We start from the raw sequence: 11,703 nt of genomic DNA, 5'->3' as shown, positions 1-11,703 counted from the left end.
TAGTTTAAAAGTTGTTGACAGACTGGAAGTTTAATAGATAAAGTTTTCTAGCAGTTTAATGAATGTTGATATTCAAATAGTTTAATGGCTGTGTATAGGTAGATATTTGACGATAACTGAAAGTTGGAATGGCTCTGATGTTTGTTAGCAGTTATGCTAAGATTTGCAACTATTCTAACCATGTTACTTAGCTAATGTTTTATAGCAGTGCTAGCAATGCTAACATGCTAACCATGCTACTTAGCTAACGTTTTCTAGCAGTTTTGATAAACATGCTAACTATGTTAGCAATGCTAACTATGCTAACCATGCTACTTAGCTAACTTAACTAATGTTTTCTAGCAGTTTTGTTAAACATGCTAACTATGTTAGCAATGCTAACATGCTAACTATGTTAACCATGTGACTTAGCTAACCTATCTTATCATTTTTAGTAGTTGTGCTAACTAGCATGCTTAACAATGGTAACATGCTAACTATGTTAATTATGTGACTTAGCTAACCTAGCTAATCATTTTTAGTAATTATGCTATTTATGTTAACTAGCATGCTAACTATGCTAACCATGTGACTTAGCTAACCTAGCTAATCATTTTTAGCAGTTATGCTAACAATGCTAACTATGCTAACCATGTTACTTAGCTAATCATTTTTAGCAGTTTTGCTAAAAATGCTAACTAACATGCTAACTATGCTAACCATGCTAACTAGCTACAGTGGGTAGGAGTCATAGTTGATGACAAGTAACAGTTACAATGGCTGAACAGTTGAAAAGTTCAGTAGTTTAAAGGGTTAAATTGTTTAACAGTGAAATATTGTAGTGAGGACTTTTATTTTGAAACAGTTTTTTGGCAGAGGAAGCAGTTGAACAGGATGTGTAGTCTTAATAAGGCCAGTTTGTATGCTTAAAGCCTGAGACTGGCAGTTGATCCAGCTGGCCTGAACACCTGCCATAGGATTCTAATTACTTAACGGCCGTATTATGATGTCACAATCAGCAATGTTAAGTCTATGGGGATTTTTAAAAAGTTTTTCTTTAATAGTTTAAAAAGTATAAAAGTTTCAAAGTTGAAAAGACAATTCCAAGGAATTACCAGTGCATGAAAATGCTAAAGGTGTGATGTAAAATATCATGTATAGTTAAAACAGATAATACAGAGATGGTTACTACGGTGATGCTAGGATAGACATGGTGGTTGCATAGCTTAATACAAGTTGATAGTTTAAAAGTAGACTGTTTAAAAGCTGAATGTAGATAGTTTAAAAGTTGTTGATAGACAGTAGATAGTTTAAAAGTTGTTGATAGGCAGCTAGTTTAATAGATAGTTTAATGATAGTTTAATAGATAGTTTAAAAGTAGACTGTTTAAAAGTTGAAGGTAAATAGTTTAAAAGTTGTTGACAGACTGGAAGTTTAATGAATGTTGATATTCAAATAGTTTAATGGCTGTGTATAGGTAGATATTTGTGATAACTGAAAGTTGGAATGGCTCTAATGTTTGCTAGCAGTTAAGATTTTTAACTAGGCTAACCATGCTACTTAGCTAATGTTGTATAGCAGTGCTAATAATGCTAACATGCTAACCATGCTACTTAGCTAACTTAGCCAACGTTTTCTACGTACAGGGGCATGCTTTACACCTTTGTGTTCGGTAAGGTCTGCTGTTTATTCTGATATATGGTTTGTCATGTGTTGAGGTAAAGTTCGCAGAAGTATTCCACCAAGATGAATGGGTAGGGAGGCGGTAAAAAAAATATGATTAAATTAAAGTTACTTTTTTCATGAACCGTTTACCACAACAACTAACCACTAACATCGTTTAAAAGCTGAGAAAAAGCTCTTTCGTGTGATAAATGTGATGTCTGTGATAATAGGCTACTTCGCAAGTAGTTTGGGTGGGACAGAATACCTATACAGAGCAGCAGCTCTGGCCATATCGTCTCTGGCTCACATGATGTACTGCTTTAAATGCATTATCGCTTCACTACCCAACAGCAAAACAAAAAAAATAAAAAAAAAAAACCAATGTGCTTATGTCGCGATTTCCGATAGGCCCAGGCCTAGAGAAAAGACAGCTATGGTAACCTAACAATTAGGATTTGCTTTGCCTACACTGCTGTTTGGTTGTCCCAAACTTTGAGACGATCCATACTCGCATTAACTGAATCTTATCAACCCGAACTGCGATGTTCCAAACAGAGTGACAGGATGCAATGCCTAAATATAGCCGCAAGCGGCAATGGCGGGCCCGAGCACCTGCGGGCCGCAACCCGTGACATTTCAGAATCCAACAAAAAACCAACTTGGTGCATTTGTAAAATGTACATATTTTATGTGTGTGCTATTTGTTTTTGCATGTTATTTTCTGGCACATTTACTTGCTTGGCCAGGTGGGGGCGCAATGCAAGGCAGGCCCATTGTGTGTCATCATAATCATAATATATATTAACCTGAGAAATTTCAGATTATTCATTTTAAGCAAAGAACATTTCTGATACACTATTTGGCCAGATGGTGGCGCTATATTAGGCATGTGAATTACACATGTGAATATCATCACAATAATGATATCCAATATTTTATAAAGTTTCAGATCAATCACTTAAAGCATTGTCCATTTCTGGCACATTCCCTACTTGGCCAGGTGGTGGCGCTATGCCAGGCAGGCCCATTGGATGTCTAGATATCATCATAATAATATCTATTAACCTGAGAAGTTTCAGACCATTCATTCAATGCACTGTGACTATATGACACATTTCTTGTTTATATTGGGCTGGACATAGCCCGAATATTCGATCCATAGCCCTGCTGTTTAACGTCACTTAGTATAGTGCTATCTGTAGAAAAAACAATAACAACATTTGGGACAACATAGACCGAAATAATGACCCGGTAGCTAAGGCTAACCTGATGGGGCACTTTGAGTGAAACTTAAGGAAAGTGTCCTAGCTTTAGCTGGCGGGCCACTAATTCGGTCTATGTTGCACCAATTCTCATTGTTTTTCCTGCCGCCAATAGGGCTTTTAACGCAGCCAATACACCACAAACCGGACAAACATTCTGGGGTTGGTAGCACGCACTTACAATGACAAAACATTATGTGGATTTTTAAAACAAGAATGCTGAATGTTAGCAAAAGCAATAAACATCTGAAAATTGAACATTGGAAAAACATTGTGAGTGCCTAAAAACCAAGCCAGTCAAAGTCCATGAGTGGATTTTTAAAACAAGATGAATGTTACCAAAAGCAATAAACGCCTGGAAAAAACATTTAGAAAATGAGAGAGTGGCTTTGCGAGTGCCTAAAAACCAAGCCAGTCAAAGTCCATGAGCTTGCATAAAAGAGTGCAGACATTTACATTGATTGTGTGACGTTTTTTCTTTCCACTTGAAGCCTTGGAGCCGGTGTCTGGGTTGATTCCCACAAAGCACCTTCAAAAAAAGGGGCGAGGGGGAGAGAGGGGGGAAGAGTGGTGTTGAGAGGATTGGACAAGTAGATAAGATATACTAAAAGATGAATGATGGAGTGGTGAGCAGTCTCCAGATCCAGATGGTATTTACTCACATACACAGCACATGTAGGCCGCAAGCTACGGGGCCTTACTATGCTGAACATGAATTTGAATGTTAAAGGAGAATTCTGGTGTGATACTGACCTAAAGTGTGTTGAAACATGATACCGACTGTGAACGAATGTCTCATAGCTCATCTCGGCTTGTCCCCTGCACTTGTCCCCTGATTTCGGAGTGCAGGGGACAAGCCGAGATGAGCTATGAGACATACGTTCACACTTGGTATCATGTTTCAACACACTTTAGGTCAATATCACACCGGAATTCTCCTTTATCATTGAACATTTTCGGTTGCAGTACCTGTTTCAGCCCCATGAATAGATTTACATTGGAAATGCATTATAGGAACATGACAGTCCATGACATTGACATAGGGGAAGGTGTGACATCTGTCTTTGCATGTTTCATCACATGTAGAGGGCATAAGCTTTCAGAAAATGTATAGTTCGAAAGTGGTTTAATTGGTTTTTTCCCAAAACAATAGAGACCAAAATAGTCTTTCTACTTGATTTGCCTGGTGACTCTGGTGAGAAGCTTATACATTTTGGTCTCTATTATTTACATATCTATCTTGTGACTAAACATGCAAAGACAGATGTCACTCCTTCCTCTATGCCATGGACAGTGATGTTCTTCTAATGTATTAACAATGTATTAAAATAGATTGATTTTCAATGTAAATCTATTCATGGGGCTGAAACAGGAAGTTCAATCCAAAATGTTCAATGTTAACATTCAAATTCATGTTCAGCATGGTCAGACCTTCAAAAAAAAAGTTGGTTCCCTTGGGAGGTGAGGGGGTGATTGTAAGGCCCCGTAGCTCATGGCCTAATTAAAATTCTAAGAAAAGACTTTAAAACAAACACTAGGCTATCACTCAAGAAGCTGTGTCATCATATTTTTCATATTATAATACCTTTGGATGAATTCAAGGACACATGAAGCCTCCTCTTGGTATAGAGCCAAGGTATAGAAGGTTGCAAACAAAGTGGCCAGGCCTGCAGTGAAGCTTGAATGTGGAGTCATCACCACTTGTTTTTCGATGGTTAGCATCCATTTGTTGGAAACAAATTTGTTCCCTGAAATGAAACCAAGAAACCAAGAGTCTTTTTCGGACTGCAGACTACAAACAAAATTGACATCTGCCACATTAAACACCCAGCAAAGGACAAATATCATACATAATACATTTCCTCTTAAGTTTTATTATGGTCTTATGTTGCCCTTTTCAATTTTTTACCACTACCAAAAAGCTAAATTGGAACACTTACCTTGAATAACTAATCTTGGAGCATCTGGTAAAGGCAATCTCTCCACGTCTGCAGGAGTGGCTGTTTCCTGAAACAGAAGAATAGCAAAACAAAACATTACACAACTGATTATAGACAAACTAGACACATACATAGACAGATATAGTGAAATATTGTATACTTACATCAACTTGTAACAGTAGTCCATCTGGGTTCTCTTTGAAGTGTGCCATTAAGCACAGGATAACACAAGGTCCAACTACGGTAGACCCACTGGCCTCAAACATGGACAGCACCTGCTTCAATTGCTTTGGCTTAAAAAACTGGAGGATCCTCCATTTTTTCCAGGATCCCTCCATTATGTCAGGTAAGATGCTGAAAGTGACTGTAGAGGCCTTTCTGAGTGAAGAGATATGGCCAATCTTTTCTAAGCTCAGCAATTGTGTGAGGTGGACTTGCGTTGATAGACTTACGTTGCAGGTAGGATGTAACATGCATTAGCTGGTCGACACATCCTCTCTCTCCCCCCACTGGACCTTCTCTTGAAAACATCTCTTGCATTTGTTCTTTTTTTCCCTTAAGGCTGTCTTCAGTTTCCCCAGTAGGACACTCAGGCTGCCAACTGATACACCCATATTGATCTGATGGTCCTTTGGTGCTCTTGGTGGTGGATGAGCTTGGCAGTGTTTTTCCTCTCCGGCGTCTTGCTGTAACATTGTCCCTATTCAGGTGTTCAACCCTGGATTTAATCTGATTGACAAGGGAAGCATATCCACTTCCAATTTTAGTGCCATCTTTCAAGACATCGGCAAAGCTCTTGGGATACTGTCTAACTATTTTCTTAGCAACAGAAAAGCAATCAGATTTAGAAGGATTGGCTTCAATCACCCTCATTTCATCTACTACCATTTCTCTTCGGTCTCTTGGAGCTGGGCGCTTTTGTGAATGCACAGCCATTGATATGGCATGAGGCATTTTGCCCCAAGGAACTTTAAAACAGTCTGGCCAAGAGTCTATGTCGACTGTGCTGGTGCTGCTATTTGTGCTGGTTGGGCTGGATGAGAAGGATGAGGAGGATGAATCCAGTCTGCATGGACTACGTGTGGAGTCTGATTGTGAATTGTCACTTTGTAAATTTCAGCTGCCCTGGAAAGTCAGATATGCATTTTAAAAACAGACATAAATCAACTTTCACATTCATATGTACAATATGGAACCCATACAACCTCAACAAACAACTAAAAACTTCTGAGACTGCCCCTATGTCATCACTTTTCTCCCTATGCAGTGCTGTGGCAATTCCACAGAGCTCTGGGCAAAGCTGGAGTACAGTGCATTGTAACACAACAAGAGACCGTGGTGTCAAAATTAAATGAACTATGTTTTTTTTTTTTTTTTTCTTGTCACACTCAGGGGATGTAACTATACATCTTGTGGCCTAGCTGAAAATAAACTTTTTACAATATTAAACAAGATATGAGTGATTTCCTAATATAAGAACAAAGCAAAGTACAATACCATCAGTGCTCCATTTGTTTAGCAGTTTTCGCGATTCTATAGGTCAAAGATATTCTGACAGATCCTCCTCCTTCACATATTTCAAATCCGACTTGCGGTCCACGCCAATGCTGTTAAGTCTGGTCAGCAGCAAAGACAGGGTATCCTCTGCTAATGTAGGTAATACCTGCAGGATTGCCTCCTTTATTTCTTGAGTCATGGCTCTATAAAGAAGGGAAAGAGTGGTGAAGGATGAGCACTGACATATCATTCACTTTATAGACTGGCAAGGGATAATAATCAAGCAGTTCTTCATATCTAAGACAAACAAAGTGGGAGCCCTGTTCTAAGTCATGCACTGAATATACACCCAAATTAACTTCCAGATTTGCCTGATATTTCTTTACAACAAAGTAAACTTCAGACTGAGTGTGAATCAGAATTAGTTTGATTTCCCCAACAAGCAATACATCCTCTTCCTTTCCAATGATCACATGGAGTCCCTTTCTGTACTTAGTGCCTTTGAAGGTGACATCATTCGTAGCACAAGTGTTATTGGGAGAAAAATTGAATTGAGATACTGCAGTTACAATTTCTGAGTTGTAATCATTCGAATGAAATTCATCTCCTTTGTCATTGCGAATCAAAAAAGGAAAGATGTTGCCTGCACTCAAGTAGGCTTGCAGAAGCTGATGCCTTTCTGCTAAGGTGGAACACAAATTCTTGAAATTATGCAATTTTCGAGCACACTGTGTTTACTCTCAAACCTCAAGGTCCAAAGACGTATTAGTGGCCCAAACTTCAAGATCAGCTCTGGATAATGGCACAGGTAGTGGTGTTTTGGTCTCAAGGGCTTCTGAGGAAAGGATTCAGCTCTGTCAGAAATGTACTCTTCGATTAGAATTTGCAAATATGCCACCTGATCTGCAGTTATAGCAGGAGCACATATGTATGCAACAATTTTTCGAAGGAGCAGAACTAGATGCCATATCTTACTCTCGGCCAGGCTCTGTAATTTGTTCCCCACTAGCAAAGGTAGCACTCTTAAAAGGCACCAGTTCTGGACAGCATGTCCGGATAATTATTCATTGTCTGAATTAATTTCTGGTGGCTTATCATTAGCGTCATTACCAAGAAACTGCAAGTGATCAATTGCCCTGTTTAACTCTAAATGGGTAAAATGTTTTTCCTGAACCACTAACTGATTAATCAACAATGCCATATCAAAGGAAACAACACCCTCAAAGAGATCATGACCCAAGCAAGGCGGCAATCCAGGCAGACACACATGAAAGTACTGAAGCTGATTAAAAATGGAATCATATTTGATACCCTTTTCATTGTTCTTGTCAGTTCTTTCTCTGTTTTGAAAGTTTTGCAGAGTTTCTTGATAATTCTCAACAGTTCTGGAGGTAGCAGTTGACAAAGGGTTTGATTCAAATTCATTTCTGCTAATATCACAGAACCGACAAAAATATTCACTTCGACTGAAATTTATACAAATACAAAGCCTCCAATGTTATGAGAGCCCAGATTGTCTCCAGCTATGGCACACAGACCACCTCTAAGAACACTGCCATCTTTCACAATGCCATTATCTTCCAAGTTGTTCAGATCCTTTATCAAAGGACTGAAGACTAACTCCTGTCCAAATGTCTTGAAGTCCTGTTCTCTACACAAAAGAACAAGCTGCATATGATCAATATTTGATCTGTACCATGGCGAAATATTACCCAGGGTTAGGTACACAGCTAGCACCTTGTGCTTTTTTTTCCTTGATCCCAGTGGATTCACCACCTCAAATGAATCTTGATAGAGTATCAAAGCTAAAGATGACCTGTCAGACTGGAATAAAAAGTGTTTGGACACAACCTCTCCATCCCAAATGTCCTGCATAACACCACCATTAGTCCACGACTCGCACTTCATCATACTGTTGCTTCATAGACTCATTTTTAAAGAGAGCAAGAAGTGTTTCTTGTATTGGAACATATTGGGCATAGGCTACTTTTCCTGCATCAGTTAAACCTAGATATACTTGTAATGGTTCAACATATTGGAAACTGTTTTTAAAGATGGTCTTACGCCGTTGATCTGTTTTGAAAAGGCAGTTAAAGCGTGTTAGCAGACTTTCTGTTTTAAGTTCTTCAATTACTGGTTTGATCGTGCTTTCTGACATGCCTAGCGAGGTCAACTTCTCAGTTAATATTCCAAACATATGGCATTGTTCAACATCATGAACATCCTGGAATTCTTCAAAAATTGTTTGAATTACAGAAGCTGGTAATAACAGCTTAGCCTGAAGCTTCAAATAAAACAGTGCCAGATTTTTAAGGTAGAGTGTTTCATCAACATCAAATATATCCTGCTGCCCACCTGACTCACTTTCTTCACCATCATTGTGAATGTCAAACGACTGACTACTAGTCTCACCTGTGTGGTCACTACCTAAGGCTGGCCCTAGTGTAACACTAGGGCCAGCAAGTGGAAAATGTTGTGGAATCTCGTTGGTCTTATTGTAAATTTGCAATGCTGGACTGTAAACTGTATGATAACCCACAATGCATTGCACATTACATAATTTTACTGTAAAGTTAAATATACAGTAATTTCCAGTAAGATTTTACTGTAAAATTACAGCAATTTTTTACAGTGTAGGATTTGGGGGTGGCACCTGGGGTGGCCAATCGAATCTCAAGGGTGGCCTGTGCCACCCGGAGCTACCCCTCTGGCTCCGCCCCTGACATGCTGTAAGCTTACTTGACCACTTATTATGAAAAACAATGATAAGTTGATACATGAGTTGAAGTAAGAACATGGTATAACTCAAATATGAGTAGGTTTTGGATTGGCCTTTTGGCAATTAAGTGATGTATACAGACAGAGCCATTAGATTTGTGAATTTACTGTATGTGACTAATATTAGTCTCTCACGGCCTCATGCATCCGCATAATGTCTCAACAACCTTATACCGGTAGTCTTAATACTGAAGTCTTCAATTCACTGGAGCCTGTTCTCAAATTTAAAGTGAAAATAGCCGCAGGGAAGTTCGCACTAATCGAGCTGGAATGACCATTACTCTAGTGTTGTCTTTGTTCTAGCCATGGAGTAATATCTGGATCCTTAAATAGTTGATTGTCAATATAAAGTTTGTCTGCAATCAAACTCACCCAGCGCCCGTCCTTTCGATTTTTGCGATAGGCCTATAGCCTAGGGAGAAGCACTCGGCGGCGCTCCAGTATGGTAGCCTACTCGGGAACTGCTCGTTCATGCCGAACGGCTTGCCCTGGAGTCTTCTCCCAAGGCCTTTGATGTAGTCGCGTTGTTTGGGTTGGTCAAATCGTGCAACGATAGGCCTGGGTCCGGGCGTTATGGATAAGCTGGTGTCTGGAGGAGGTTGTGGAAGTTGACCCTCACTGTTGGCCGACGGATCCATTTCCCTTCTTGAAGTGCATTTGCGTAGGATCTTTTCTTCCCAATCCGATGAACTCTGGCAAAGCTGCTTTCGGTATGTTTAGCTCGCTCGCTCTCCATGAATGAGTTCAGGCATGGGCGGACTGGCCATCTGGCATACCGGGCATTTTCCCGGTGGGCCGACGCACCTTTGCGGCCGATAGAATAGGCCTAGGCTATATATAATTTAATCATTTTGGCTAACGATCGGCCCAAAGGAAGGACAATCAGCGGCCCACTGGTCACATTTTCATGTCGACTGATCCAATAACAGCTCACGTCAGACCCACCCCTCGCATTTTGGACCAGAGCCAGGATTTTGTGAGCCATCAGAAGTTAATCGCAGTTGCCTACACGAAATTGCGGCGGATGCCGGTCGTGACAATAGTGCAAAAGTAACTCCAATGTAGAAGCTTCAAAAATACAATATTGCAAGTAGGCTAGCATATGTCAGCAACATGTTGAAGTTCGTTGAGTTTGAACGAGAATGTAAGCAAGCAATAGGCCTACGAGGGACAGTGAGCAGGTGGTGGAGCCTTGCGGCTACATGATAAGAACTCAGTGGTGGAGTAGGTAGGGTAGACTGAGTACAGTTGAGACACTTTTTGCCCACACAAAATCAAACAAAAAATAGATACTGAAAAGAAGTGATTTACCACACAACATTCCACATGCCATTTCTTTAGCTTGTAGACTAAAATATTATAAATCAATAATACCCATAAGTAGTTTATATTTTCCACAATTAGCTCATAAACATAAGGTGCATTTTTTGTCTTGACTGTGTCTCAACTGTACTCTATAGGAAACACGAAACACTGGTACAGTTGAGACACCCATCTTTAATGATGTATAGTTAACTAACCGTTAGTTGGAAAGTTTAATAAATAAAAACATAGCAATTGCAAAGTGTTTGTAGTTCAAATTCATTCATTTCATTTAAATTAGCGTTAGTTAAAAGGAATACATCATGAACAAAATGTGACACAGGAACAGATAGCGAACAGTAGCCTATAAATGGAATGTTCAAGTAGCCTAACACAATCCAATGTGTGTCTCAATTGTACCCCGCTGACCACCTCACACATTTCTCTAGATTTTTCAATGACCTTACATGACACAATGCCATAAAATATGCCAGTTTTTAGGACACAGAATAATGTTTGTAATGATACCAGTTACATTTAACAGTAACATAAGTGTAATGAGCTATTCATTGTCGAAGGTGCATGGTGAAGTGAAATTCTTACTTTGGAAAAAAAACATGTGCCGATATCCTTTGGATGGGAGATACTTTTGTCGTTCAAATTTGCCATGATCAAAGAGGGCACTAATACGCATGTGCATAGCAAAAATCACAACTTGGGGTTGCTGTGCGAGCAAGATATTTAAGGTGTCTCAACTGTACACGTCTCAACTGTACTCAGTCTACCCTAGGCTATGCCATGCTGACGATGATTATTATGATGACTTATCAATTGCGATAATGTAATGATGTGGTTATGATAACGTAAGGCCGTGCTGTGATTATAATAACAAACAACTTAAACAACTTAAACTTAACTTAAATGTTCTAAATGAATGATTTGCAACCCCGGACAGCAAAAGTGTCAAATCGATGTTAATTGTTGGTCAGATTGATAAGTTTCCGTCAGACGCCCAAAATTAAACATCGATGGCATGAGTGGTGGTTGGTCTCTCAGAGCGTCGAAAGGGTTCTATCTTGGAGGGGTAAAGATGGACTAAAAGACTGTAGACTGACGGAAATGTAGGCTACAAAACATCGTCATATTCATGCACAAGCCATATACAGTAACCTATACGATAGGCTACTGGAAGACATTAAAGATAATTAGTTAATGTAGCTATAATGTTCCAAAATGTACCAGCAATGTAGTATAGCCTACGGGAATAAAATATTGGGCAG

The 11,703-nt window shown here is 39.4% G+C and overlaps 1 protein-coding gene across 1 annotated transcript; it reads right to left on the bottom strand.

The window, feature by feature from the left end:
• Positions 1–2,674: 2,674 nt before the first annotated feature.
• LOC125302749 lies at positions 2,675–6,542 on the bottom strand. The gene is given in 6 exon segments (XM_048256094.1): positions 2,675–3,435; positions 4,492–4,654; positions 4,847–4,913; positions 5,011–5,191; positions 5,193–5,921; positions 6,403–6,542. Coding segments are annotated over 6 exon segments (1,410 nt in total). The 3' UTR covers positions 2,675–3,305.
• Between the last annotated feature and the right edge of the window lie 5,161 nt (positions 6,543–11,703).

The sequence above is a fragment of the Alosa alosa genome, chromosome 1 (genome assembly GCF_017589495.1).
Source record: "Alosa alosa isolate M-15738 ecotype Scorff River chromosome 1, AALO_Geno_1.1, whole genome shotgun sequence".
Lineage (NCBI taxonomy): Eukaryota > Metazoa > Chordata > Actinopteri > Clupeiformes > Clupeidae > Alosa > Alosa alosa.
Note: the sequence above shows the minus strand (reverse complement) of the source record. Positions and strands in the feature narration are given on the sequence as shown.